The sequence below is a fragment of the Nycticebus coucang genome, chromosome 14, assembly GCF_027406575.1.
Source record: "Nycticebus coucang isolate mNycCou1 chromosome 14, mNycCou1.pri, whole genome shotgun sequence".
Lineage (NCBI taxonomy): Eukaryota > Metazoa > Chordata > Mammalia > Primates > Lorisidae > Nycticebus > Nycticebus coucang.
This window is the reverse complement of record NC_069793.1, coordinates 91,461,781-91,489,525: the sequence shown is the minus strand read 5'-3', so window position 1 is coordinate 91,489,525 and position 27,745 is coordinate 91,461,781. Positions and strand designations below refer to the sequence as shown.

The 27,745-nt window shown below is 41.9% G+C and overlaps 1 protein-coding gene and 1 non-coding gene across 2 annotated transcripts in view; both read right to left on the bottom strand.

Annotated features, from left to right (window-relative positions):
* The window catches only part of ARHGAP42 (Rho GTPase activating protein 42), a 345,686-nt gene that overhangs the window by 253,114 nt on the left and 64,827 nt on the right, over window positions 1-27,745 (bottom strand). Inside the window, exon 2 of the mRNA XM_053560437.1 lies at window positions 9,478-9,573. Within this exon, the coding sequence (XP_053416412.1) occupies window positions 9,478-9,573 (96 nt within the window). The remainder of the gene's footprint in view (window positions 1-9,477; window positions 9,574-27,745) is intronic.
* Window positions 11,202-11,366, bottom strand: LOC128566231 (U1 spliceosomal RNA). Its single transcript, XR_008374516.1, has one exon. It is a non-coding gene; the product is annotated as a U1 spliceosomal RNA (small nuclear RNA).

Sequence of the window (27,745 nt, the reverse complement as noted above, 5' to 3'; positions counted from 1 at the left end):
AGTGCCAGGAGTCTTGATTTTGGAGTGACCAATGAATTTTAGAGCACATAAAGTCATAAATATAGAACCTGCCAATAAGTAGAATCAGCTGTATATTCCTGCATCCCAAGTTAGAATAGGCCAAAGCATTTATTTCACTGTCTAATCAGTTGGGTTGAGATTGTTTTTTACCTATTGCATGTCACTAGCCATACGTAAAAAGTTCTCTTTCATTCCCCGTCCACTTCCTGAAATAAGCCTTTTATTAAAGTCACATTATTTTAAAAGAAAGGTATTGTTACCATCTTATCCTTCAGTCTTGACACTACACAAGAGTGAAGAACTTTACTCACAAGCATAGTTATGGTCATATAACAGGGAGTCGACCAACGTTGAATAAATTAAAGAACAGAAAAAAATTTTAACTCTGGCTTGAAATTCAGTTTAATATTTCTAAATATTAAGAAAGTTGTTCTAGGGCGGCACTTGTGGCTCAAGGAGTAGGGCGCCGGTCCCATATGCCAGAGGTGGCGGGTTCAAACCTAGCCCCGGCCAAAAACCAAAAAAAAAAAAAAGAAAGTTGTTCTAAATAATTGTGAAGTAGATGCAAAAATTATGTGTGTAAATGTAAATATATATATAAACTATTTCCCTCTCAAAATTTAGATTATCATGCTAAAAAGAACAAAAGTAGATATATCCAAATAAGTACATATTTTATTTTCTAATAAAATTAAAAAATTTATTGTATTTTATTTAATAAAATTTAAAATTCTGTTTAATTTTTAAATTCTGTTTATGTGGCGGCACCCATGGCTTAGTAGGTAGAGCACCGGCCACACACACTTAGGCTGGTGGGTTCAAGTTCTGCCTGGGCTAGCTAAACAAGAATGACAACTGCCCAAGAGTTTGAGGTTGCTGTGAGCTGTGACAGCACTCTACCAGAGTGACAGCATGAGACTCTGTCTCAAAAAAATAAAAAATAAATAAATAAAATAAAATTCTGTTTATATGATTTGTTTCTGTAAAAGTTTAATGGACTTTTACAGGAGGGGCTACTCACTCAACAAATATTTATTAAACCTCTAAATAAAGCTCTAAAGTGCTATTTTTTTTCTTTTTTTTGAGACACAGTCTCACTAGGTCACCTTGGATAGAGTACCGTGGCATCACAGCTCACAGCAACCTCCAATTCCTGGGCTTAGCAATTCTCTTGCCTCGGCCTCCCAAGTAATAGTCCCGGCCCTTGTTTGGTTGCAGCTGTCATTGTTTGGCAGGCCCGGGCTGGATTCGAACCCACCAGCTCTGGTGTATGTGGCTGGCGACCTAGCCACTGAGCTACAGGCACTGAGTCAAAACTTACCTTCTGACCTCAAAGAACATATAATTTGCTGTAGGAGATAAGTGAGCAAGTTCTCTGTGAGAAAGATAGAACTACTTTTTGTTTAGCAGAACAAAATGAAAAAAGAAGAAAAGAGGTTTCAGGGGATTAATGTAGATCAATCAATAAGTTAAAAGATAAATTTTATCAAGCTTGTTACACGGCAAGTTTTCAGGTTATTGTTTTTCATCAAAGCCTGAAATTTAAAAACTTTAGCCTTTGAATAATTTAAAATTAAATCAAATAATGCGCTTTAAAATACAACAGAGATAGGGGTGGCGCCTGTGGCTCAGTGACTAGGGCACCAGCCCCATATACCAAGGGTAGTGGGTTCGAACCCGGCCCCAGCCAAACTGCAACAAAAAACAGCTGGGCATTGTGGCAGGGGCCTGTGGTCCCAATTACTCAGAAGGCTGAGGCAAGAAAATTGCCTAAGTCCAGGCGTTGGAGGTTGCTGTGAGCTGTGACACCATAGCACTCTACCGAGGGAGACTCTGTCTCTAAAAATAAAATAAAATAAAATATAGAGCTACTACAACAAAAGCATCTCTCTCAAGGACCATGTTTTCCTTGCGAGAGGAAGAGCACCTAAAATGTGCAACTCTCCCAGCTGTTTCAATTCTTAATTGTGGGTGGTTTCTGTGTGGGTGCAAAAATTAGGGTGGTTAAAAAAAAGGGAGGAAACACAATAATTCAATTGTCCAACTGAGAGCTATTAAAAAGTAAAATATGTTTCCTCTTCAGAGTTCAAAGACAGTGTTATTTATATAAACAATTCAGGCATTTAGAAATGTTCCACATTAATAGAGCACTTCCTGATTTATATAACCACATTTAAGTGGGTTGTAATGAGGGTTTGTAAAAACTGATGGATATCCTTTCGATTTAGCAAATGAGAAGGTAATCTGCTTTCTTGAATTTAATAAAATATCCCTGGTCTTGTTTAGAAGAGTTCAGTTGTGGCTGATAATGGTATTGTCTTTTGTTTACGAACTTTTTCTTCAAAAATGCCCCAAAAGAGCTGCATGGCCATAAATAGCTTCAGTTTATGTACCAAAATATCATTAGGTAATTATTAAAAGCAAACTATATGGATGAGTATTTTCAGCTCATGACCAAACTGAAAAGAAAATTTTCAAAGATGTACTTTCAATATCTTTTTTTTTTTTTTTTTTTTGGCCAGGGCTGGGTTTGAACCCGCAACCTCAGGCATATGGGGCTGGCGCCCTACCCTCTGAGCCATAGGCACCGCCCTACTTTCAATATCTTAACTGCTTGATAATTTAATTTTATTAGTTTAAGTTGAAGAAGAATTTTTTTTCTTTTTTAGCTCAAATAATTAGTGATTTTGAAGTGCATTTCCTGAATTTATAATACACCAGTTAGGATTTTGACCTGAAACATAGGTTAAACTACCTCTCAAAGTGTCACTATACTATATATGAATCCCTTCAAAACACACAAAGCAAACCGTTTGCCGTACCTCCCAACCTCAACTGTACTCTATTTTTCATTTGGAAAACAAGATCAAATACGACCTTTCCATTTTACCTAACACAAATATCCTCAAAGTGAGTGGATTTGGAAAAAAAACAAAAAAGTATGCATTTTTCCCACAGTAACAACTAGCAGAAAAAAAAAAAACACCTGAAGACTTTCCAAAACCTCCCTTAAAAGATTTCTAATACTTAACACCCTTAGAGCAGGCATGAAAACAGCTCTCAGCTGGGGTCTAGGGAACAAGGTGAGTCGCTTCCCCACTGTATCCCACTGACACACACCTGCCTCTGAGAGGTAATCAAACAACAAATACCTGAAGTCAGGCAAAGCTCCTAGGATTCCAACTGTCACTGTGTTAAACTTGGCTCCTCCCGCCTGACCTTTTGATATATTCTCCTAAAGGCACAGCAGGGAAGAATAAAAAAATGTCAGGAGCACCCAGCCAACCTCTCAGTGCAAAGTCTGGCTCCGGTTCCAGGGCCCTTCCACCAATCTCTACACATACACAGATTTCCAGGAGAGTTTATGTTTAAAAATGCAACGCAATCCTCATGCCCCATCAAGATTCAGCCCATAATGATCCTTCCTGCTATCTCTGCGCATCTGTGTTCGAAACAGAATAAACAAGAAACTGGCAACACACTAGCTATGTCAGGTTGTTCTAAAATATATTTTAATCTGAACTACCTGGTTGCCTCACTTCTCCACTCCAAGTTTGAAGCTAAGTGGGCGTATGTGCCTGACTCTACCTCAGGAATTTATCTGTAGGTGTGTCTAAAAGCAATGAAGTCTACACCTACAATATTTACCAGTAAAGGGACTCTCCTTCTTGGTAAATGTTTAATCCCTTCAGTGCAAAGTTCACACTGTCAAAGACTTTCCTGAAAGCCTAGGCCATCACACAACTTCCCACACTAGCTGCTAATGCACAATTGCAACTGGGCTTCCCAAAGGCTAATTAGACTTTGCTTCATATTCATGACTAACTTTTTTTTTTTTTTTTTAGAGACAGTGTCTCACTATGTTCCCCTCAGTAGAGGGCCGTGGCATCACAGCTCACAGCAACCTCCAGCTCTTGGGCTTAGGCGATTCTCTTGCCTCAGCCTCCCAAGTAGCTGGGACCACAGGGGCCCACCACAATGCCCGGCTATTTTTTGTTACAGTTTGGTGGGGGCCGGGTTTGAACCCGCCACCCTTGGTATACGGGGCTGGCGCCCTACTCCCTGAGCCACAGGCACCGCCCATGACTAACATTTTTATTGGCACTAGGTCAGCTCGACTAACAGTATTAGAATTTTAGAACCAAACCTTCCTTTAAGACTTCGATTAAAAATGATTTCAAATTGCAGGCACTAAATAATAGGATCAAAATGTGGTAACTTGTATGCTCAAACTTCAGAATTGGATAAAAATTCTGAAGTGATACAGTCAAATTGATAGCCTTTTATTATCCTATCCACTAATGTTTCTTTTATTATCCTAATCCACTAGTTTTTCAAAAGAATAAGATTTTTGTTTCTGTACAGAGAGCCTTTTATTCCTACTAATCAGGGTTTTGGCTGGGTACATAATTCACATTGAACATTATCAATTTCCATGCACATATGTGTAGCAGGAAAGACCCAGGGGTATTGTGTTTTTGCATTTACATATGCATTCCTGTGTAATTACAGGTAAATAATGATATATTTTCTATCTAGTCTAAAGCTACAAATATATTATTGATGGGAGGGTTGAATTTATATAATCACATCCCTGCCCTCCATCAACAATGTCCGAGCTCTACAGATCCAGCACTCCTAACCCAAGGTCTTCACTCAGTTCAAAAAACCCAGCCACCTAAAAAGCAAGTGAGCAGTTGATGCAGCCTGGGAAGGGAGGTGGGAGGACTCCACAGGCCGCCTCCCCTCCCCCAGGGCTGCTGTGGGCAGATGAAAGGGAACTAGCCAAAGCTCACCCGCAACCCCTCCATCCTTAGTGGGCACAGGAGCAATGGTTTCTTGCTGCTTTCAAATGGAAAGGAAGAGGCTAAAAGAAGGAAAGGGGCTAAAAGGAAGGGGCCTAAGAAGAGTGTCTGCTCAGGCTTTCAGTCCTGTGAACAAATGACTAGCTCTCTGCGCCACAGGAATTCCCCCTTGGACCTCAGACAACTAATCCCATTTTGCTTCCTCCCAAGCCAGCAATGTGTCACTGGCACCGAAAACGAAGCAAAACAAAAAACTCCGAGAGCACAAGGCCAAAAGCGAGGGGCAGAGGGGACAGCTGAAGGGTGGGGCAGGTGCACGGGCCAGACCAGCAGGTCCACGCGTGGGACAAACGCCCAGGACTGCGTCCGCAAACTCGGCAAGTATGCCGATATGGTCACACCACCTTCTTTTCCTTACTTTGCTCAAAATCTGGTTTTCATCCTCTTCCAACAGAAGCACGTTGAAAGCAAATGTCTTCTTTACTTCCTATGGCCCTTCTGCCCGTTCCCACACACACGCAGCTGCCAAGGTCTCCACTTCAGCAGGCATTTTGCAGTGCCATGACTCACAGAAGAGAAGCTTTTTGTAAGTCATCTTCTTTCACAGAGAGACACTGGTAAGTCTTAAGATTGCGCTGGCCAGTAGCTGTGGCTATTAGTTAACACTAAAAGTCACAGCTGTCCCCACATCATTCCCCCTCCATCACATCAGAGGAACCATGAAGCAGCTGAAATAAGGGCTTCCAAAAGGCAATGTGACAGCCGCCGAAACTCTGTGCCTCTCCACGGAGAGCAGAGGCCGGCGTAGATGGGTGAGCGTGTCCTGGTGCTCCATCCACGCAGCTGTACGCATTAGTCTCTGGGGTACATTTCAGCAGAACAGCTTGGGACAGTCTCAAAATCCTCTACGTTGGGGTGGCGCCTGTGGCTCAAAGGAGTAGGGAGCCGGCCCCATATACCGGAGGTGGCTGGTTCAAACCCGGCCCCAGCCAAAAAAAAAATCCTCTATGTTGGAAATGAGGCTTCTACTAGTTTTTTATTATCTACATTGTTTTAAAACCCTTTACAAAGTATTTAGCTCAGTGAAAGGGTAGAAAGTGTTGGGCGATTAGGATGCAGGAACCTATTTATATTTTTACATTAGTTGTTCCAGAAATAACTTAGGTTACAAATGTATTGCTCTAAATTAAGTTTTCCTAACAAAACATCGACACAAAGGGGTTACTCAAGTCCCCTGATTTCCAAGCAGGCAGCCACATTACGTTTACCCTTATATATTATAATCATCTCCCAGTCTCCAACCTGCGACACAATTTCTCAAAACCCTTAAACTTTAATCATTCAAATTTAATGTTCATTGCCTAGGAGCCTTCACCTACTGATCAATCCACACCTTTCAAATGTAATCCGCAACAGGCACACAACAATACTCATTTAGCCAAAGTGGAAGACTTCAAAAAGGCCACTGCGGAGAAAGTATGCACATCTCTAAAGTCCCCACAACCCAAGGGAGTGACTAACATTTGCCTGGAAGGCTGCACAGCATAGTTAGAAAAAGCCCAGTGTCTGTGGTCACTACATACACGTGTGACTTCAAGAGGCATTTTAAGTAAGACGCTCAATGGTGATTAAACGTACAGAAAGATGTCTACTGTACTCTTAACAGTAACCACCAGAGGCAATGTGAGTGTGCTATAGAGATTATTTCATGAATTCATGGATCTGACCTGATAGAATAAAGTCATTGAAAGCATTAAACTTTTATAAAATCTGTGAAAATCCAGAAATGTTTGTTATAATCTTCTTTTAAAAAAGAAACAAAACTGTACATATTTTATCAGAAAAACATGCACATAATTGGAAAAAAATTAAAGTTTATAAGAAAAATTATGTTTTTTATTCAACAATGTATCTGAGGGTCTATCATTATTCAGGTTCCGAGTCAAGTACTAAGGTTAACATGATTTAAAAAGAAAAAGGCAGAAAGAAAGAAAAGCCAGGTCTGGCTTCTGTCTTTGTGAAATTTATTGTTTCGTGTTGTTATGTAAATATGTAGGTATTCTTTTTTTTTTTTTTGCAGTTTCTGGCCAGGGCTGGGTTTGAATCTGCCACCTCTGGCATATGGGGCCGGCGCCCTATCCCTTTGAGCCACAGGTGCCGCCCTATGTAGGTATTTTTTTTTTTTTTCAAAATAACAATGCTAATGTATTTGTACTTTAGTAACATAATCTAGGCCTTCATCTGGCTAAGGGTGTATTACAAACCTGTGCTGGGGACCAGACATTTAAGACACAAAAATTAAGAAGTGACAAGGAAAAGGGCAGCTGTTGCAAACGCTGGTGGTGGGTGATCACTCCAGCCACCCACTGCCACTCTTCCAGGAAAGAGGAAGAAGTCACCTTGACAAGGGCCATGTGGCAGGGCTCCCTCTTCTTCCAGGAGGCTCCCTAAACACACCTCAGCTCAGTGACAGGCATGGCTGGGCCACCTTTCATCACAGGACAGAGGCCAGGAGACCGGCCACCTCCACACTCCCTCAGAATATAACTCACACACCTAAGGAGTAAGAGAATCAAAAAAGGACCAGTAGAAAGATGGAGACTTTACCTCTTTCATGTTTGCATGGATGGAGCTGGAACATATTCTTCATAGTAAAGTATCTCAAGAATGAAATAAAAAGTATCCAATGTACTCAGCCCTACTATGAAACAAATTTATGGCTTTCACATGAAAGCTATAACCCAGTTATAACCTAAGAACAGGGGGAAAGGGGAAAGGGAGGGGAGGGCGGGGGGAGGTGGGCAGAGGGAAGGGGATTGGTGGGATTACACCTGCGGTGCATCTTACAAGGGTACATGTGAAACTTAGTAAATGTGGAATGTAAATGTCTTAGCACAATAACTAAGAAAATGCCAGGAAGGCTATGTTAACCAGTGTGATGAAAATGTGTCAAACGGTCTATAAGACTAGTGTATGGTGCCCCATGATCGCATTAATGTACACAGCCATGATTTAATAATAAAAGAAAAAAAAAAAAAAGAAGGACCAGTGGCATGTGTCCCCTCAGAAGGACTGCCAGGCTGACCCTGATGATGTGGCATGAGGTGGATTTCAGGTGCAGAAACAGTGTGTCCACGGACTCGGCACTCTGCCCAGCCCTTTCCCCAGGAGTGCTTATAAACGCAGGCACACGACAGCCACATGGTGAACCAAAAGCGCGTTCAGCCTCCCTTCAGAGCCTTCGTTCATGGGGATAATACTTTCCTCTCCTTTCCAGAAAGCCCCTTTCCTGGACTTGCCCCCTAGGTTTTCAAAACTTATAAAACATGTTGTTTAGAAATACAGACATAATGGGTAAAGCTACAGAAGAGAAAGGGCAGAGGCGGGAGAGGACCATGACTGTCCGTGAGTGTGGTCCGTGAGCCAGCAGTGGGTACATCACACTCAAGTCTGTTACAAATGCAGAACCTTATATTCTACCCAAAACCTACTGACTCAAAATGCGCACTTAGTAACATCTCTAGCTGTTTCCTTATGTGCATTAAAGTTTGGGAATCGCTGTTCTAATTACTTATAACACTGTATTTTTATTCCTAGAAGGTAAGTACATTTAATATTATTCTCTAAAGTATGCATGCCTATTTAGTACACAGTTTTGATTACATGACTCTTCTCTAATCCAGACTACAAAGACCCTCACACCTATAAACCGGCAAGCAGGGATCTTTAAAAGGTGCGGGGTAGAAGGCTACACGTATCTGTTCTTCGAATAGTAAAAACTCAGATATGGATAAAACTTCAGAGGTCACATAACCCAACGTCTTCATTTTATGGGCAATGAAACCATCTGATTCTGAAAGGGGCCTGCTTTCCCCAAGTTACATTTCTAAATTCCTGCAGCAAAGTCAGATGAGGGCTCAAGTCACCTGGCCCCCAGCAATGCTCTATGTCCTGCAAGAACACTAGTGTAGGATATCATGACTGTTTTCCTTCTTAAAGTGAAAAAAGAAATCAGCATTAAGTTAAGAAAAAAAAGAAAGATAATTTTTTTTTTTTTTTTGCAGTTTTTGGCCACGTCTGGGCTTGAACCCCCTACCTCCAGCATATGGGGCCGGTGCCCTACTCATTTGAGCCACAGGCGCCGCCCCAGAAGATAATTCTTTTTTTGTTTGTTTGTTTGAAGATAATTCTTAAAACAAGCATCCGGTACCTTTAGTAGTAGATGCCTAATATATATTTGTTTGAATAAATAATTCAAAGCAAGGCTGACCTGAGTTACAGAACGATTAAGTAATTTCCTTACGGAAAAAACCCACAGAGCTTCAATTCTTGTTTTGTTTTTTTTTTAATTTATTTATTTTGCAGTTTTTGGCCAGGGCTGGGTTTGAACCCACCACCTCCGGCATATGGGGCCAGCGCCCTACCCCTTTGAGCCACAGGCGCTGCCCCGGAGCTTCAATTCTAAAAACAATGTATAATATTCTCTTCCACAGAAACTCGAATCACCTTTACATATAGTTTCATCAAAGCCAAATTCTATTTTAGATGTTTATTATTTGCGTGTGTGAGTCTGCTTGATTTCAATGAAATAAATACCAGAAATGGGACTTTAAAATTATTACTTAGGCTACTGAAGAAGACCAATACTCACCAATACTGATTTCATCATCTGTTTCAGCATCACCAATACATTCAAATTGGAAATCCTGCAGTGACTGGGAAAATTTCTGTACTGCGATGGACAGATCTGCAAGGAAAAGTTAAGAGGAAAAATAACTGTAAGGTAAAGTTGCAGGAAATATTAAAGCGTCTCTACGTGTAAGAGTATATGACTTTGATTTTAGTTACATCACCCCAGTATATTAACCAGAAGCTTTTAAAATATCAGTTTGACAAATTTAAGTAAAATTTAAAGAGATTATTAAATAAACATTTTAGAAACTGGACTGTGCTCTGCTCAAAGGGAATTTGCCCCTTTAAGAAAGTGTTTTGGTGTATGTTTATTATCTGTACCAAAACCTTTGTCAAGGAATTACCACTCACAGAGCATTTATTTAAAAAAAAAAAGGAAGTAGAGGAGGAGGGGGGGAGGGGGAGGGGACAAGAAGAAGAAGGTCGGGCACCATGGCTCACACCTGTAATCCCAGCACTCTGGGAGGCCGAGGCGGGTGGACTGCCTGAGCTCACGGGTTCAAGACCAGCCTGAGCAAGAGCGAGACCTCATCTCTAAAAATAGCCAGGCATTGTGGCGGGCACCTGTAGTCCCAGCTACTTGGTAGACTGAGGCAAGAGAATCACTTAAGCCCAAGAGTTGGAGATTGCTGTGAGCTATGATGCCACAGCACTCTACTGAGGGCGACATAATGAGACTCTGTCTCAAAAAAGAAAAAAAGAAGAAGAAGAATTGTCATTGAGGCTGCTAGTGGAGAGGGGAGGAAAAAAGGCAATGGTGGATTGGAGACAGTCACCAACAACATTCTGTACAGACTGTGATAAAGGTAGGAAATGTGTTTTTACCAATGAACTATTGGTTTTGACCTAGAAGGTAAGAGATGGCCCAAGCTAAACATACTCTCCAGTCCTGGCTTCAGTCTGAACAAGGTCCAGAGTCTGACTAAACCCAGAGAAAGAATTCTTTATTTCTGGGCAGAAAAAGAAAAGCTCAGAATAATAAGAAGTAAATCCCTGGGAGTCAACAGCCTGGGATGCAACTTCACAGCGGGTTTAAGAATGTAAACTCTGGAGCCAGGCGGCCTGGGTTGAAATCCAAGCCCCACCAATCCTGCCAGCCCCCACCCTTGCTCTGTGACCTTGGGCGAAGTATTTGAATCCTCTGGGCCTTTGTTTCCTCACACACTCAGGCACCACTGTGGTCCCTGAGATGATAACAGAGCTGCCCTCATACCGACGTACCACTTTGTATCTCTCACGCTGTATTTCCACTGCACCTCTTCTATGTTTAGATGCACAAACGCACCACACAGGTCTGTATCCTGGCAGCAATGAGCTGTACTGTACAGCCTGGGTGCACAGTAGGCCGTGAGGTCTGAGTTTGTGTAAGGGCACTCTATGATGTTTGCACAATGACAAAACACCCATGGTGGCATTCCTCAGAATGTGTCCTGGTCATTGAGCAAGGCATGACTGTATGAAATAAGGGAATTACAGTGCTGTAACCACCGTATAGGATTATATGCAGATTAAACGAGTTAACATTTACAAAAGGTTTATTTAGAACAATGCCCAGCAGTTCATCAGCACCATTTAAATTTGTTAAATAAAAATAAATCATTGTTACAGTGCAGCCTCGGGACAACTTCAAGGGTCCCGTCTCAGAACTACTCTGATCACTGTTTATATGTTTTATTCTTTTCCTGGGAGAAGGTACGAATGCAGCCCCCCACTACCACAAATTAATGCATTCAAGTTCCCAACATCTGAAGAGACTGCAGGGGTCAGCACATCCGGAGTGCAGGAGATAAGCCTCGCCCTGAGAAAACCACCCTGGTGGTCACGGTATCACCCCTGCCAGGCAAGCAGTGCTCTGATCATTTACGTCGACCCTTCCACTGATGTTGGCACCAAAAAGAAAACAGACTTTCTGGAGTTCACTTTGTACTTCATTTAATATTATCTGCCTTGCATAGGTTCAAATCCAATACCTAAATCCCTGTATTTAATTCAAGCAATAAGAACTAACAAAGACTCTTTTTTATTTTTATTAGTATCTTTGATTTTTAAAAATTTTTTTGATTAAATCAAATTAATATAAGGGTACAATTTTTAGGTTACATTGTTGTCACTTCCAGGGTAAAGTTCCATTTGTAGAAGGGCCCCTCACCCAGGGGACGTGTTAGACACCCTCACAACGTGCACAGTAGGTGAGATCCCACCTCCTGCCCTCCCTCCTTTCTTCTGCCATAAATTCTCCCTCCTCCCCACTCCTGCTTCCCTCTACCCTCGAACTGCACTATATTAGTGTTTTATTGTTCTTATGAACATGTAATTATTTATATATTGATTTCGTATTAGTATGGAGAACATTGGATATTTATTTTTCCATTCTTGCTATACTTTACTTAGAAGAATGTATTTCAACTCCATCCAGGTAACTGTAAAAAATGTAAAGTCTCCATCTTTTTAATAGCTACATAATATTCTATGGTATACATATACCACAGTTGGTCAATGCATTTATGGGTTGATTGGCAGTTAGGTTGCTTCCACGACTTGGTAATCATGAATTGAGCTGCAATAAACGTTCTAGGGCCTATGTCTTTATGGATGTGGAGAGAAGGGAACACTTCTACACTGCTGGTGGGACTGTAAACTAATACACCCTTTTTGAAGAGAAGTATGGAGAATCCTCAAAGATCTAAAAGTAGACCTTCCATTTGACCTACAATCCCATTACTAGGTGTCTACCCAGAAGAACAAAGACTCTGTCTGTGACTAAACTTTAGACTCTTTGAAGCCCTCTTCTCAAGTAGACCTCCACCTTCATCCTGACCCTTGCTGGACATGCCTGGCCTGAAGCAAGGATCCTGCTAAATTCAGTTACGGAGAATCCCACACCCTCAGTATCTGTTCAAATTCCTCATTCCCCACCTTAGACACAGAAGTCCTTGGCCTACCCTCAGCAAGAATCCTTCTACCCTTGATGTCCCTTCTTAGGCATTTTTCCAAACCCCAAACTCCCCTCATCCTGCTCCTCAGCTATGAATTTCCACCTGCCCTTGTGTTTAGAGTCCAGCCTGCCCTCTGTTGCCTACTCAGCATCTCTAAGACTTTGTAACAGTCCCACCTATAGTCTTCCCTATCGTTTTAACAAGCCTCAGAATAATTTTTTCTTTAATAGAACATGATCCCAGGACTTACGGCCCTAGCCTCAATATTCATGAAAACCCAAGTCCAAGTACTTGCCAAAGTCAGCACCCAAGGGAGAACAGTCTCCGAACATGAGGGTCACGTTTCCTATTACTGTGGTACAAGGACCCACCAACACACACAGCAAGGACAGTTCTGAAGACAACAGGCCTTAAGTTTCAGAGAGGCTGTGTGTGTGTGTGAATGAATACATATATGAATATTTATATGTATATAAGACCTTGAAGGGATTTTTTTTTAGTTCTAAATTGTTTTTTAAAAAATAAATTATGCTCTGGAAAGAGGAATTAACACCTTTTCCCACAAGAGAGGTAAAACTTTGGAACCAGCTGAACACTCTACTTGACAGGTCTTTTCAATTTGAGGAGTTCTGTGTTAGGTTTTCAGGAAGAAGGATGAAGACAGCCTGCTTAATAAATTATCAGTCAGTGAGGAAAACAAGAGCACTGTTGGGCCTTGGACAAATCACTCATCTTTCTCCAGACTTACTCATTTTTCTTATCTACACAGCAGAGAATTAATACTTAACTCACAGGGTTGTTGTGAAGACCAAATGAGGTATGTGCCTGGGAAGTACCAGGAAACTCAATGGCCACAATTATCACCATTCCGTCCAACTCATGAAAGTGGAAAGGTTGATTAGCCTTTCTGCCTTTATCTGACAGTGCACAGCTCTGACTACAGGGAGAGAAATCACAATACCTATGTCAAATGTCATGAGAAGATCTGAGTCCTAGGAAATTTTAAGCCAAGCTGTATATGGATGCTTTCCTTGAGACTTAGAAAAATCACTCCAAGTAGCATGTCTTTATTTGCATATGAAGTGCAATAAATATATACAGGCTTTATGCCCTACTGGGTGTGAAGCCACCATAGCAACTGCTATTTGTGGGTGCACAGGCATATTGAGACGCTCAGGAGTCCTGCAATGGGGATCCTTCCTTCTCTTCCCTCCTCACCATCACCAAAACTTCTTCTTAGCTTCCTTCAAATGCAGGAGAGCCACTTGCCACTTGGAAGATGTGTCCCAGAGAACTCCTGGTGCGACCCCTCATTTCTTCTGAGACTGTTCTTTCCTCCCCATGGTCTTGTTCCTTGCCTAAGAAAGGAAAGCTAATGTGTCCTTTCACAGAGATCCCTGGGATGGAAGGCACTACAATAATTCCCACCCCAAAGGAGAACGCAGTGACCCACTTATTAGCTAGTCTGTCAGTATAGCCACACGATGGAGAGTATGCGCTCTGGAAGCAGATTTGCCAGGTTAGAATCCTGCACCCCACCAATAATTAGTCGCAACATCGTGGGTAAGTTCATTACTTCTCTGGACCTAGGTGTCTTTATCTGCTACGTGGAAAAGAACTCAGCTGAGGCGTAACTGAGTTAATATGTAGAACTGTGTCTGACACACAGTAAGCTCTCAAAATATATTGGCTATTTCCACATCGACTATCTCAGCAAAGAAAATAAAAGGTAAAATTTCAGGGATGGAGGTGGCAACTATTGGACCTTAGATAACCTTGGAAAGTGTTCCAGAAACAAGCCTGTTGATTGCAGTTTCAAATTTTCTCCTGGCGCTCGGCAAAGCGATCCGGGTGTGAGAGGACCATTATTCAGTATTCCTGTATGAGAGATGTACGTCCATTGCAACCCCAGACGGAATGGAGAATGCACAGATGCCTCCTTCAGTCCTTAGGACGCGTACGGAAGGACTGTCAAGAAAGTACGGTTCTCAACTAGTTCAGATGATAACCGCAAGACTAACGGGGAAGTTTGAAATGTGACATAGTTTCAACTTCAAGTGTGTTCTGGGTTCTTTATCTTCCCTCCGTTCATCCTCATTTTCCTCATGCTGAGGTAAATGATGAGGACCAAAAAGCCATCATCGAGGAATAAAGAACTTATGATATTCTCTAGTGGTAATCGTGATCAGTCTATAAAATAAGGCATCCAGCTCACACTTTTAATCTCGGCTCCACTTTCTACTGAGTGTGCAGTTCTGAACAGAAAGCCCAACATCTCCCATTGATTTAAAAATCACACAAGATACTCTATTTCCTAATTTTAAACCACAATCAGACACACAAAACGGAAGCACTGCTTCTAAAATCCTTTAAATACAGTGGACTCACATTATAATAAAAGGACCTGATTTTAAAACCTAATTAAATCCTTCAATTTATTGTTGAATTTTAAACTATCACACTGAGTAATAGTAAAATCAACATTTTCTCTTAAAGTAAAAAGATCCCATGCCAAGCAGAGGCCTCTAGTTTAAACAGGGGTGTCTCTTTCTCCCTATTTCTGCCCAACTATTAGAACTTGAAGACAAGACAAAAAGATCCCAGTCAAAGCCACCATGGTGGCCTCACTTCAAGGTCAAGGTAGACGAATGACGTTCATGTACTGGTGACCAAGGCTGTGGATAGTAACGAGCCCGCATTACCACACGCACCACATCCTTCCTATTTGTGTAACCTGAAAATTAAGCCTCGAGTTCATATTGTAACTTGAAAGAAATTATGCTGGGCTTTGATTAGTCAATAATGTCTTTATAGCAAAGACTTAACCTGTAGCACCCACGATTAGATGATGCTAATGAAACACTAAAACTTCATTTCATTAGAGAAATACAAAACACCCTGTAAAAAAGATTTAATTATAACTTTTATTGCACATAAACGTTAAGAGCTGTGGTCTACCTGTTATTTCAGAAGTGTCCATTGAATGGAAGTCAGCTGTGTTTATGTCAGAACAAGCACAGCCGGTCGGTCCAGTGGTGTGGAGTGGTCCTTCCAGAAAGCCAGTTTCTCTGGCATTAGATTTAAGGAAGACTCAAAGAAGTGACAGGTCAAGAGAGATGGGACCTTGGGGACTCAAGGTCCTTCTGGATCCCTGAGTGTGGCCTTTTAACTGAATCCAAATTTTACACAACAAGTCTTTTTAATAAAGTGACAATCACTTTATTACAGAACCAAGTTCTGTGAAGTGTGGATGTGGTCGAGGGGCCACATTCGGGGATCTGTAGGGCCACATGTGACCTCGAGACTCAGATTCCCCAGCCCTCTTCCCCCCAAAGGGCACAGTCCAATAGTGGTGTCAGAAATATGTTCAATCATATCAGAGGGCAACTGACAGATTCTTTGACAGAGATTAATAACAACACTAACAACACAGATAGTACTTAGTACCTAATCCTTTTATAAGCATTGAATAGAAACTTCCCCATTAATACAATAGCCACAAGCACTGGACACCATCACTCCATAGATGCAGAAACTGAGGCACAGAAAGGTTAAGTAACTTCCCCAAGTTAACACCAGCCAGTAAAATAATAAACAGCAGGTCCGGACTTTTGATGCAGGCAGCCAGCTCCAGAATCCCTACTTCACCTCCCCACCACACCCCTCTGCACACAGACATTAAATGGAGGGTCAATAAGAAGGTATAATTCAGGGACCTGAAAGATGTAACAAAGTATCAGCAAGACTAAATGAATAAAGTCCAGAATCTTCCAAATGGCAGCCTGGAAGCTGATGCTGTCCATTAAGACTCAGACGTGGCTACTACCTGAAACAAACCTTCCATTATTCTCTTACACCTCTGTTCATTCTTACTCCACCTACTAAGAACATACTTTTCTCCCAGGCTGCACTGTCTAAATGGTCCCTTCCCCTCCAAAAGCTCTCTCAAGTCCCCATTTCCTCCAAAAAGCCCATCCTGACCCCGTCCCGCTTGACTGCCCACAACATGTCCTGACTCCGTTGCAATGCTCCCTCCTTTCTACCTTTTACCTTAGTCACGCGTAAGCCTAATTTATGCACCTTATTGTAAGTAGTATATTAAAGGTAGGTGCCTTTACCATCATGAATACGACCCAAGTACCCAACACATTTCTTATAAACAACAAGAGCTCAATTGCTGACACCATCCATTTCTCAAAGATGGATAGACACGCCACGCTCCTGAATGCCCCTTATCCTCCCTTCTTTTCCTTGCACACTTTTGCAAGCTCCTAATATGGCTTTTTCAATCACTTGTAAAGCATGGGTTATCCACTGTCAGCAAGTATAATAAGATGGATGATGACGTTTTACTACTCATAAGAAGCTTTAATATGCATTTACGACAATGATAACAATAGTATTGGTAAGATGTGTTACTATCACAAAGCTCTTACCTACTTAAATCTAACACAAAAAGTTGAGGACTAATGCTCTGAAAAGTTAAGCAATAACTCGTCAAACTCCAGGCTGAGCTCAGTGGCTCACGCCTATAATCCCAGCACTCTGGGAGGCCGAGGCGGGTAGATTGCCTGAGTTCATAAGTTCAAGACCAGCCTGAGCTGGAGTGAGACCTCACGTCTAAAAATAGCTAGGTGTTGTGGCGGGCACCTATAGTCCCACTACCCTGAAGGCTGAGGCAAGAGGATCGCTTGAAACTAAGAGTTTGAGGTTGCTGTGAGCTATGATGCCACAGCACTCTAGTGAGGGTGACATAGCGAGACTCTGTCTCAAAAAAAATAATAAAAATTAAAAGTCAAACTCCAACCTAGACAGGTCTTCTAATTCTCATAGTAAATGCTCTTTTATGGAGCATGAAAGGTAATTCCCAATGAATGACAGACATTAAAACTGTGCAGGAGGGCGGCTCCTGTGGCTCAGTCAGTAAGGTGCCGGCCCCATATACGGAGGGTGGCGGGTTCGAACCCGGCCCCGGCCAAACTGCAACCAAAAAATAGCCGGGCGTTGTGGCGGGCGCCTGTAGTCCCAGCTACTCGGGAGGCTGAGGCAAGAGAATCACCTTAAGCCCAGGAGTTGGAGGTTGCTGTGAGCTGTGTGAGGCCACGGCACTCTACCGAGGGTCATAAAGTGAGACTCTGTCTCTACAAAAAAAAAAAAAAAAAAAACTGTGCAGGAGGTGGCACCCGTAGCTCAGTGGGTAGGGCACCGGCCACATACACCAAGGCTGGTGGGTTCGAGCCTGACCCACGCCAGCTAAACAACAATGACAACTGCAACAAAAAAACAGCCAGGCTTTGTGATGGATGCCTGTGTCCCAGCTACTTGGGAGGCTGAGGCAAGAGAACCACTTGAGCCCAAGAGTTTGAGGTTGCTGTGAGCTGTGACACCAAGGCACTCTACAAAGGGCAACATAGTGAGACTGTGTCTCAAAAAAAAAAGAAAGAAAAAACTGTGGAGGAACGAGGTTTTAGACAACATCTAACTAATCCTTTACCTGCTCTACAAATTCTAAAATGACAGCCAGACTCCACGTGTTAGACTCTGTGAGGGAGAGCTAGCTATGTTGAGTATGGAACAATCTAGCATAAAATGTACACAAAATGGTCATCATAAAACGTAGTGCTAAAAGACAAAGGAAAGGCACACCCATCCCTGTACTTTCTAATGCCACAAAACCGAACATTATAGCCTGGAAGCTTCTTGAAGGTAGACATTCATTCTTCCTCTCTATTTGCCCACAGTGCCTGACAGAAAGCAGATACTTGAGAGAGACTGACAGAGACAGGGAGACAAAGAAATGTAAACCACCGGCCAAAGCGTCCTTACTATTAGGAATCAACTACAGATAAATCACCAGCCAGCTCACAAGATGGAGAACACAGGTGAGCACATCGTCTATCAGGGAATCCCTCGGTACGTCTCAGTCTGGGTAACTGCAGTTATGTCTGTAGTGCACTCTTAGGTAACTACAAGTGTCAGATTATTTGATAGAGAAAAAGTCGTTAAGAGAAAAATGCTGGGTGTGGCAAAGTATAAGAAAAACACAATCAGAATTTGCCGGTTAAAAAAAAAACAATTTTATGGCTCCTACTTCAACAAAGTTTTAAAATGCAAAATTTCTTAGTTTGTATTTATATAAACTCCTACAAAATAATGGATATCCGATATTAAGAATTAAAGGAAAACCTTCATAAAGAGGGCTCATGATAAAGTTTGAATTAGCCGGGTGTGGTGACTCATGCCTATAATCCCAGCACACTAGGAGGCCGAGGCGGGTAGATTGTCTGAGCTCAAGAGTTCGAAACCAGCCTGAGCCAGAGCAAGACCTTGTCTCTAAAAATAGTCGGGCGTTGTGGCGGGCGCCTGTAGCCCCAGCCGCTTGGGAGGCTGAGGCAAGAGACTCGCTTAAGCCCAAGAATTTGAGGTTGCTGTGAGCTGTGACTTCACAGCACTCTACCATGGGCGACATAGTGAGACTCTGTCTCAAAAAAAAAAGTTTGGTACACAGTATTATTCAATAAATAAAGCTGAGCTGAAGTGAAATTCAGTGACTGACAGAAATGGAATCATGGAATCTCTTTCCTTGAAGGCCTTTGAAACTCTGCCAGGCAGCTATGGGCATGTCCACAGTGGGTCACTGGAGACAGGATGGCCAGACAACCCTGAAGCTGCTCTTCATTCCCTGGGAGGCGCAAAAAACCCCTCGACCCGCTGGCCCACAACATTAATGTACTAAATTCTAGGATAAACAACATGGTTGTTCAGGCACTTTAAAATTAAAGATGTATACCAAATTAGCCAAACTCGACAAGGCTTCATTCATTTTTGTACTTGATGTATATTCAGGGCCCAGTAAGAAATACCTGCATCGTATTTTATGAGGGTGCACTCACCCTTCTGGCAGGCAATTCACGTGAATGCATCTGTTTCCATGGAAGAACTAAAGTCTTAGGTGATGAAGGTGCTCAGATCTGTCAAGAAGTCCTTCGCTTAGAATCAGTGTTTATTTTTATGTCACAGACTAAGTGTGCACAAGAGTCAGACAGACGAGGATTCCCACCCAGGGATCACCACTTTATGTAGCGTGTTTCGGAACAAGCACTCAGCCTCTGAATCTCCGCAGGTACAAAAGGCAGATACTAATCCTTTGCAAGACGGTCACGAATATTACTTGAAATGGGCTTACACAACACTAGTACTAAAAGAGAAACTTGAGACACTGATCCTCAACAAATGTTAACTATTAAAACCATTATTTATTATGATGGCAAATACAAAATATGAAATGTTTTCACTGTAAACATAACATATTTAATCTGAGTATTAAGTTACTATCTTCAGGAGAGATTCGGTGAAAATAAATAATGGTGATAGCGTCTGATGAAGACCAAACAGTTTGTAATCCCATAAATGATATGTGTCTGGCAAGCAGTTCCAGAAGATTCTGGCCTAAAAATAACAAATAGGAACTAACACTTGGCCAGATTTTAGCCACAGTTTCTATAAAACTAAAATTCCATCAAAATCAAAAATGAAAAACCACAAAGACTTCACTATGGCTACAAACCTAGTTAAAAATAGAAAGTTCAAAGAATGAAATAAACCACCCATCTTCCTATTGGGGCGGGGGGGGCCTGAGAAGAACGGGATAAAGACACAGCAGTTCGCTGCAGTTTCTCCGGCTTCTCTTCCTGTCACTAAAACCATTCCTCTGTTATCTCCCTCAAGAGTCTGCTTCCTCAGAAGGGTTTCTCTTCAGCTGCCTTGTTTTACCTCGATGTCTCGCCTTATAACGTAGGACTGTGCATCTATGAGCAGGCAACTCCTCAGGGGTTACTGCAGTTTAGATTCTGTAACCCCAAACACAATTTCCAAAAAATATCCCCCTTGCCTTTTTTCCTTTAACTAGAAAATACTGAGTCATCTAACATAGGGGTTTACAATTTCCCTAAGCTTCTCAGTAGCACTGGGACGGCCAGGCAGGCTTTACCTGGGCTTCCTGGTCTACCCACCCACCCTTGACCTCTTCCCCAGTCCAGTCACCCATTTCCACTGTTTGCCAAGCATTTACAACTTCATCGCTTGTCAACAGATTCAGAAATGGAAAGCCTAGGTGTTCTAGCCTCAGTTTTTCTCTTGATTACCTAAAGTACCGACCCACTCAAGGTAATGACCTTGGAAGGACTTTTGGTGTTACGCCACTGGCCAAATCGTCTCTGTTCCAAAAGGTAAACTGACCATTTACTTACGTACATTTTCTCTCAGCTGTTACATACTGATAATGAAAGTTATACAATACTTATATTGTCTTAACAACAGAGTTATCGCTACAACTTCAAAAAAGTATCCTCGTAGCACTTAACAGATAATCTGCATTCCAGCATTCCTTCCGAGACACTCTCATACCCAGTAATAAAATCCATTTAACCAAGCAAAGAAACAACCCAATACACTCAAACCTCAAAAATTTCCCAAGCACAATTTAAATGGAGCAACAAGCTTAGAATGTGAATCTAGACCAGGTGGCTGTGTTTACGTGGCATAGTTGGGTCCTTCCCTATTGCATTTTGTTGATTTTTCTTTGACCAAATGAAAGTGTAATACGTAATAGCATGACAATATGTGAACTGTATGGTCTTAGGCAAAAGAATTTTTTCATATAGCTACGTGACTGACGTTCTCCTGAAGACGAGGAGAGCACATAAACGGCTCTCTGGAACAAGAAAATGTGGACAAACCCTGGCATCGTGCCTCATTCGTCCAAAAAAAAAAAAAAAACAAAAACAAAAAAGGACACTGTAAAACAGGGCAGAGCCTGGGCTGCCAGGGAAGTTAGGGCACAAAGATCATTATTCTCCATTTACACAGTGTTATTTGTGAGTGGATTTCAATAAGCGCCTTATCCCACATGTTCACAGATTTCATCTTTCTGCTATCCTACTCCATTGTGACATACTGAAGCAATTCTTTAGACTATTTTGGGAAAACATCATTTTTAAATTGCAGATTTCATTATGCACCCTTAGAGCCAACCCCCAACCCCATTTTTAAGGTATCACAATAGAAATGGTAATTATTGGTGGGCTTAACTACTTTCTTACTTTTTCTGTTCTAATTTCTGTTTTCTGTTCCACTTTTAAGAAACTGACTTACTACCACCATCCCACCACCTTAAATACATATGATAAGATTTTTCAAATCATATTTATATTCCTTACCTCACTAGAACCCTACTGAGGAAATAAACTGTGTAGATAATTACCTCCAATTACAGATGAGGAAACTAAGGTCCAAGGTTAAGTGACTTACCCAAGCAATAGAATCAAGGCTGGCATCTCAGTCTCCTAGGTTCAGGTCAACCTTCTTTCTATAGATCTTAAATAATTTCTGGATATTCCTTTTAAACCAACAGTTCTAGGCCAGGCGCAGTGGCTCACACCTGTAATCCCAGCACTCTGGGAGGCCCAGGCAGGTGGATTGCCCTAGTTCATGGGTTCAAGACCAGCCTGAGCAAGAGCAAGACTCCATCTCTAAAAATAGCTGGCTATTGTGGCGGACACCTGTAGTCCCAGCCACTCGGAAGGCTGAGGCAAAAGGATCACTTGAGCCCAAGAGTTTGAGATTGCTGTGAGCTATGACGCCACAGCACTCTACTGAGGGTGACAAAGTGAGACTCTGTCTCAAAAAATAATAAACTAAACAAATAAATAAACCTATCGTTCTACCATACTAGACTCAGCTTCAATAGGAAATAAAAATTTCATTTTCACCATATCCTTTATAATTTTTGTTTCTATTTACCACTCTCTCACCTTAAAAAACTTTCATTCTTATATTCTTATATCCTCTTTACCTATTTCAACTGCTGATATATTATATAGTTACATAGAATATTATTATAAAAATCCATAAGTGACTTTGAGGAAGGTATGCACCATATTTAAAATATTATTTTTATTATTGTGGGACTATTATACTGATCAGAAAGCATGATGAAACATCTCAATCTTTTGTTCCAAAAACTGAGTTCAAACTAAAAACCACTCATTAACGTAAAATGCTGTGCTGTTCATCTGGACCCCTGATACGCACACCCTTCAGAGATCTGTGCAGAGTCAGCAGCTGCCTGCAGCGACTCTGCACAGCAAAGACTTTTCCTTAGCAACCAGAACTGAGGGGTTCCAACTGTGTCAACTTGTACAACTTTGTCTGGCGACAGCACTTTCTACACTTCAGAAGGCATGTTGTCTGTAATTATTTTATTGCTGCAAACAATAGAGACTTTCACACAAATGACACTCACAATTTATTAAGGCTTTATTAAGATGGCAGATAATTAGCTGAAGATTCAGTCACTGTTCAATTAAAAAAACGTCCCAGCTGCTTGGGAGGCTGAGGCAGGAGAATCGCGGAAGCCCAAGAGCTGGAGGTTGCTGTGAGCTGTGACATCATAGCACACTACTGAGGGCGGTAAAGTGAGACTCTGTCTCTACAACAACAACAACAAAAAAAACGTACCTAATACGAATGTGCTTGTCACCTCTTCTTGCCGGCTATTTTTGACTTACTTCAAAAATTCCTATCATCAGTTCCTCAACTACTAAAAATTTTAGGTGCTATAATTTTTATGTAATCCATCCACTCTAAGACACTACATTGTAAGACCTCTATCTAATTTTAGAGATGTTAAAACATAAAAACTCTGAAACTTTGACTCAAGGAGTCACAGCATATCTTTCTATTTTATACTTTAATCAGTCACATGAAACAATGACATCCTAGGGATCATGTGACATTATCAATTACAGAAAAGCATAATGTCTAACCTCAAAGAGCTCATAACTTCGTGAAACAACCAGCAGGCGCTACACTCCCTCAAGTGATTTTCTTAATCTTTGAAATGCCACAAAACCCTAACTCCCAAGAAAACTCTGCTTTGGAAATGAGCTTTACTGTCCCTGTTATGACAGTGAAAAAGAAGAGATCAGTTCTCTGCAGCTTCGCTCTGCATTCCTACGGCATGTATAGGGCCTGAAGCCTTCAACCCACCCAGTCCCTTGGGTTTGTTTCTGGCAGGGGCTCCAGGCCAACAGCAAGACAATAAGCTTGAAACAAGAAAAGAGCTGATGGGCTGATGGTGCTACAGCAGCTGTTTGTTTATAGAAGCCGTCTGAGGATCAGGGGAGTTGTGGGCAATGCTGCAGCCAGGGCTCGCCAGCTAATGAGCAAGATAGTACTCGTCTGTATTTGCTGGATGAAAACTCATGAGAAGAAATGTACAACTGAGAAATGAACTTGTGTGTGCTGTTGCTGTGTTTAACGCATGCTCGGAACTTCTTAAAGACAGAAAACACTCTATAATTTAAGACTGACATTCAGTTCAGATGCCTCGCAGCGTAAGGAGCCAGCCTGTTGTGATTCAAGGTCAAGGAGTCTTATGGTAAATGTGCACTAGTGGCCCCCCGTCTGTGGCGGGGATGGAGCCGGAGACTGTCTTCAGCCTCTACATTCCCATACTCCACCCTGATACCTTCCGAGTAGCGTTTATCACCCTCTGACCCCACTCCGTATTTTACTCATCAGTGCTCTCACACAGACACACACACCTCTCCATTAGAATCTACGCACGATGAAAACATGAATGTTTGCTTATTCTGTTCACAGTTGAACCAACAGATTTGGGTGTGGTACGTGCAAAGCACTTGGTTCTGCATAAACAGAGGAACAGGAGGAAAAGTCCAGTAAGCCCTCCCATAGCGGCCTTCATAAGATAGGGCATACGTATCTCGTGGTAGAACAGCACCAGATAAGCACCACACTGTTTTTATTATTAATTCTATATGAAAACAAATACAAATCTAAAGTAAAAAATAGACTTCAATGAAATTTTGGCTGGTGACAGGCAGAACGGAGGCCCAGAGACATTAGTCTTCCAGGGAGCAGGGTAGGTATTTAGGGTCCACGTTTCCTCTCTTCTTCATTCAGGAGTAACTTTATAAGAATACATGGCAAGCACTCTGCTCCAACTAAAACGTTACAAATAGAAACAACAGCATCCTTTTTAAAAAATATATCTGAAAAGAAATATCTTCCCCTTGCACATTTCAATGTTAAAAAATTTTCCCTAAAGCTAATCAGAATCACGTAATCAAAAACTAAAACTAAGTTTTGCAGAAGGTTACTTCCTATAAGTATGCAAGCAAACTCAGCGAGGGGAAAAGGAAAAGCTAACCAAGAGTGCCCGAACTCCAACCTTAGAGAACCAGGTGGCTTCTGAGAATCATAAAGTCAGCACTTGTTACACAGAAGAGCTTTCGCTTACCTCTTTATTTCCCAGTACACGTCTTAACTATGTCAGTGCTCAGAGTTTCGGTTTCGCACTGAGACGGGTTTCCTTAACGTCCCTCCATGATCCAGTGGTGTTCACATTCACAGAGACTGGTAAAATCTCACATACTACATACAGTTAAGTAGAATCTTAGTAAGTTGGCAAGAAAGACTTTTTCACACATTTCCCGAACTAATCAGTCTACATTTCATTTGTATCCATCTTATCATGTGATTATAAGCAGTTCTCAAGAGAAGTAACTCAAAGATTTACAATTAAATATTCATCTAGCATAACAAAAGTCTGCTTTTGGCCGTCTGCGGTAGCTCATGCCTACAATCCTAGCACTTTGAGAGGTCAAGTTCAAGACCAGCCTGAGCCAGAGTGAAGGTGAGACTTTATCTCTAAAAATAGCCAGTGTTGTGGCATGTGCCTTTAGTCCCAGTTACTCGGGAGGCTGAGGCAAGAGAATCACTTAAACCCAAGAGTTGGGGTTGCTGTGAGCTGTGACACCATGGCACTCTACCAAGGGGGACAAAATGAGACTCCGTCTCAAAAAAAAAAGTCTGCTTTCTACTGGACTTAAAAATATGTAGACTTTCAATTATTAAGCACACATAACTGGGCAGAAGTCAGAAGCCCAGGGCTACAGTCTCAGTTCTGCTGGCATTAATTTACTATGTGACCCTACAGACAACTTAATAGGTGACAAGGTACTGGGTGACAACTTCTCTGGGCCTAAGGAGATGGGACCCTTTGAAAGGGCTATCACCAGCCGAATGCCTGGCATTTAACAAGCACTCAGTAATTCAACCAAGAAAGCTTTATAAGTAATAGGATCTGTTGCTTCAAATTATAAAAGCCAGGAACCACACCAGCATCTGTTGCTCTAATGTGGAAGCAGAGAGAAGGAACTCTTACATACCATTGGTGGAAATGCAAACTTTTACAAGCTCCACAGAAAATAGTATGGAGATACCTCAAAGAAATAAAAACAGACCGACCATTTGATCCAGCAATCCCATTACTGGGTACATACTCAAAGGGAAAAAATGTCTTTTATAGAAAAGACCTTTGCACTCAAAGGTTTACAGCAACACAATTCACTATTGCAAAGATGTGGGGGAAAAAAAAAAAAAAACAGTGTTCACTAATACATGAGTGGATTAATAAAATGTGGAGTGTATACACTGTAGCGTCCAACTTGGTCATGAAAAATGGTGATCTAACATCTTTTATAACAACCTGGATAGAACGGGAGACCATTCTTTGAAGTGAAGTATCACAAGAATGAAAAACAAGCACCTCAAGTACTCAAACTAAACTAGAACTAACCAATCAACACTTTTGCGTCCATATGGAAGTAAAACTCAACAGAGAGCAAGCAGGTGGCAGGAGGTAGCAGGGCTGGGTGAATTCACACCCAACGGGTACCATATACACTACCAGGTCAAAGCACACTTGTCACCATGACTCGATTTGTACAAAAGCGAATTATGCAACCAAATGTGTGTAACCCCTTAACATTCTGAAATTAAAAAATCAAATAAAATTAAAAAACAATGTAAGAACGTAAAAGCAATTTAAATTTATTACCACAACCACCCAGAGGTCTCACACCAGAAACCTTGGCCATTCAAGGAACACTGGAAAGTAGAAAACTCAGAACCTCCCTGCTCCTGCACCACGTTTCTGCAGAAAAATCAAACACAATCACTGAATGAGACAGTAGGGCCATTTCGGCCCCAAGGCCCACCTGCCTTTCCAAGTTTCCAAGGAAATGAAGGAAGATGCTGACAGCAGTTCAGCTGGACAGTGAGTTAACATTTGCAATGCAAGGGCATGTATTAACTACACACAGAAAGGATGCCTTGCCTCTCAGTTAAAAGATGACTGGCTGGTAGGAATGAACAGATTATGCCCTTCAACGGGATGGAGCTGACGACAGCGTCCGCACCACGGCGAGCAGGTAGCAGGAGGAAATGATCTGGGCATGGGTAGGGCTGACCAGTTCAGAGAATGGAAAGGGGAGAAAAGGAGCTGTAGTCTTGTTCAGATCAGCTACCCCGAGTTCGTTATTTCCTGCAGAGATCGCTAAGATTTCCTCTAAAGTTTATTTATTGAAAAACCCACAAAACTCAACTGGGAGACTCGGGTGAACACAGACAACCTCGCAGTCTTCCTTCTAGGCCTGGGCACGCCAGTGCTACCCCATAGCAAAGTACTGTTGGCTGTAAACAGGAGGCAAGGGCAAAATAACGATTTTCAGATTAAAATGCATACTTCTCCCATGAGGTCATTTCATTTCACCAAAATTAATCTCCACTTTCATAATGGGGGACCCCATGGAGAAAAAGTCTTCTGCATAGAGAAATCTGCTGTCTCAATACCCGACAGCATGTGTTCTCTCTCTTAATGAGTTTTATTTCTTTTTCTTTGAGACAGAGTCTCAAGCTGACGCCCTGGGTAGAGTGCCATGGCGTCATAGCCCACAGCAACCTCTAACTCTTGAGCTCAAGCAATCCTCTTGTCATAGTTTTTCTGTTTTTAGTAGAGACGGCGTCTCCCTCTTGCTCAGGCTGGTCTCCAACTCATGAGCTCAGGCAATCCACCCGCTTTCAGCCTCCTAGAGTGTTAGGATTACGGGCGTGAGCCACTGCGCCGGGCCATCCTCTCTTAAGACTTTGCTTAGAGCAGTCACCAGTATGACAGTAACTTAGATTCCTAGTAACTATACAGAGCAAGGAAAGTTCCTAGAGCTAGGCCAGAGGCTTCTGAGAGAAGGCAGGGATGTGCTCTAACAGGATACAGACCATGGCTGAGTTCCCTGGATCTCAGCCTCTCCATATCCACACCTACCGATACTTCTTTTTCTTTTTTTTATTGTTGGGGATTCATTGAGGGTACAATAAGCCAGGTTACACTGATTGCAATTGTTAGGTAAAGTCCCTCTTGCAATCATG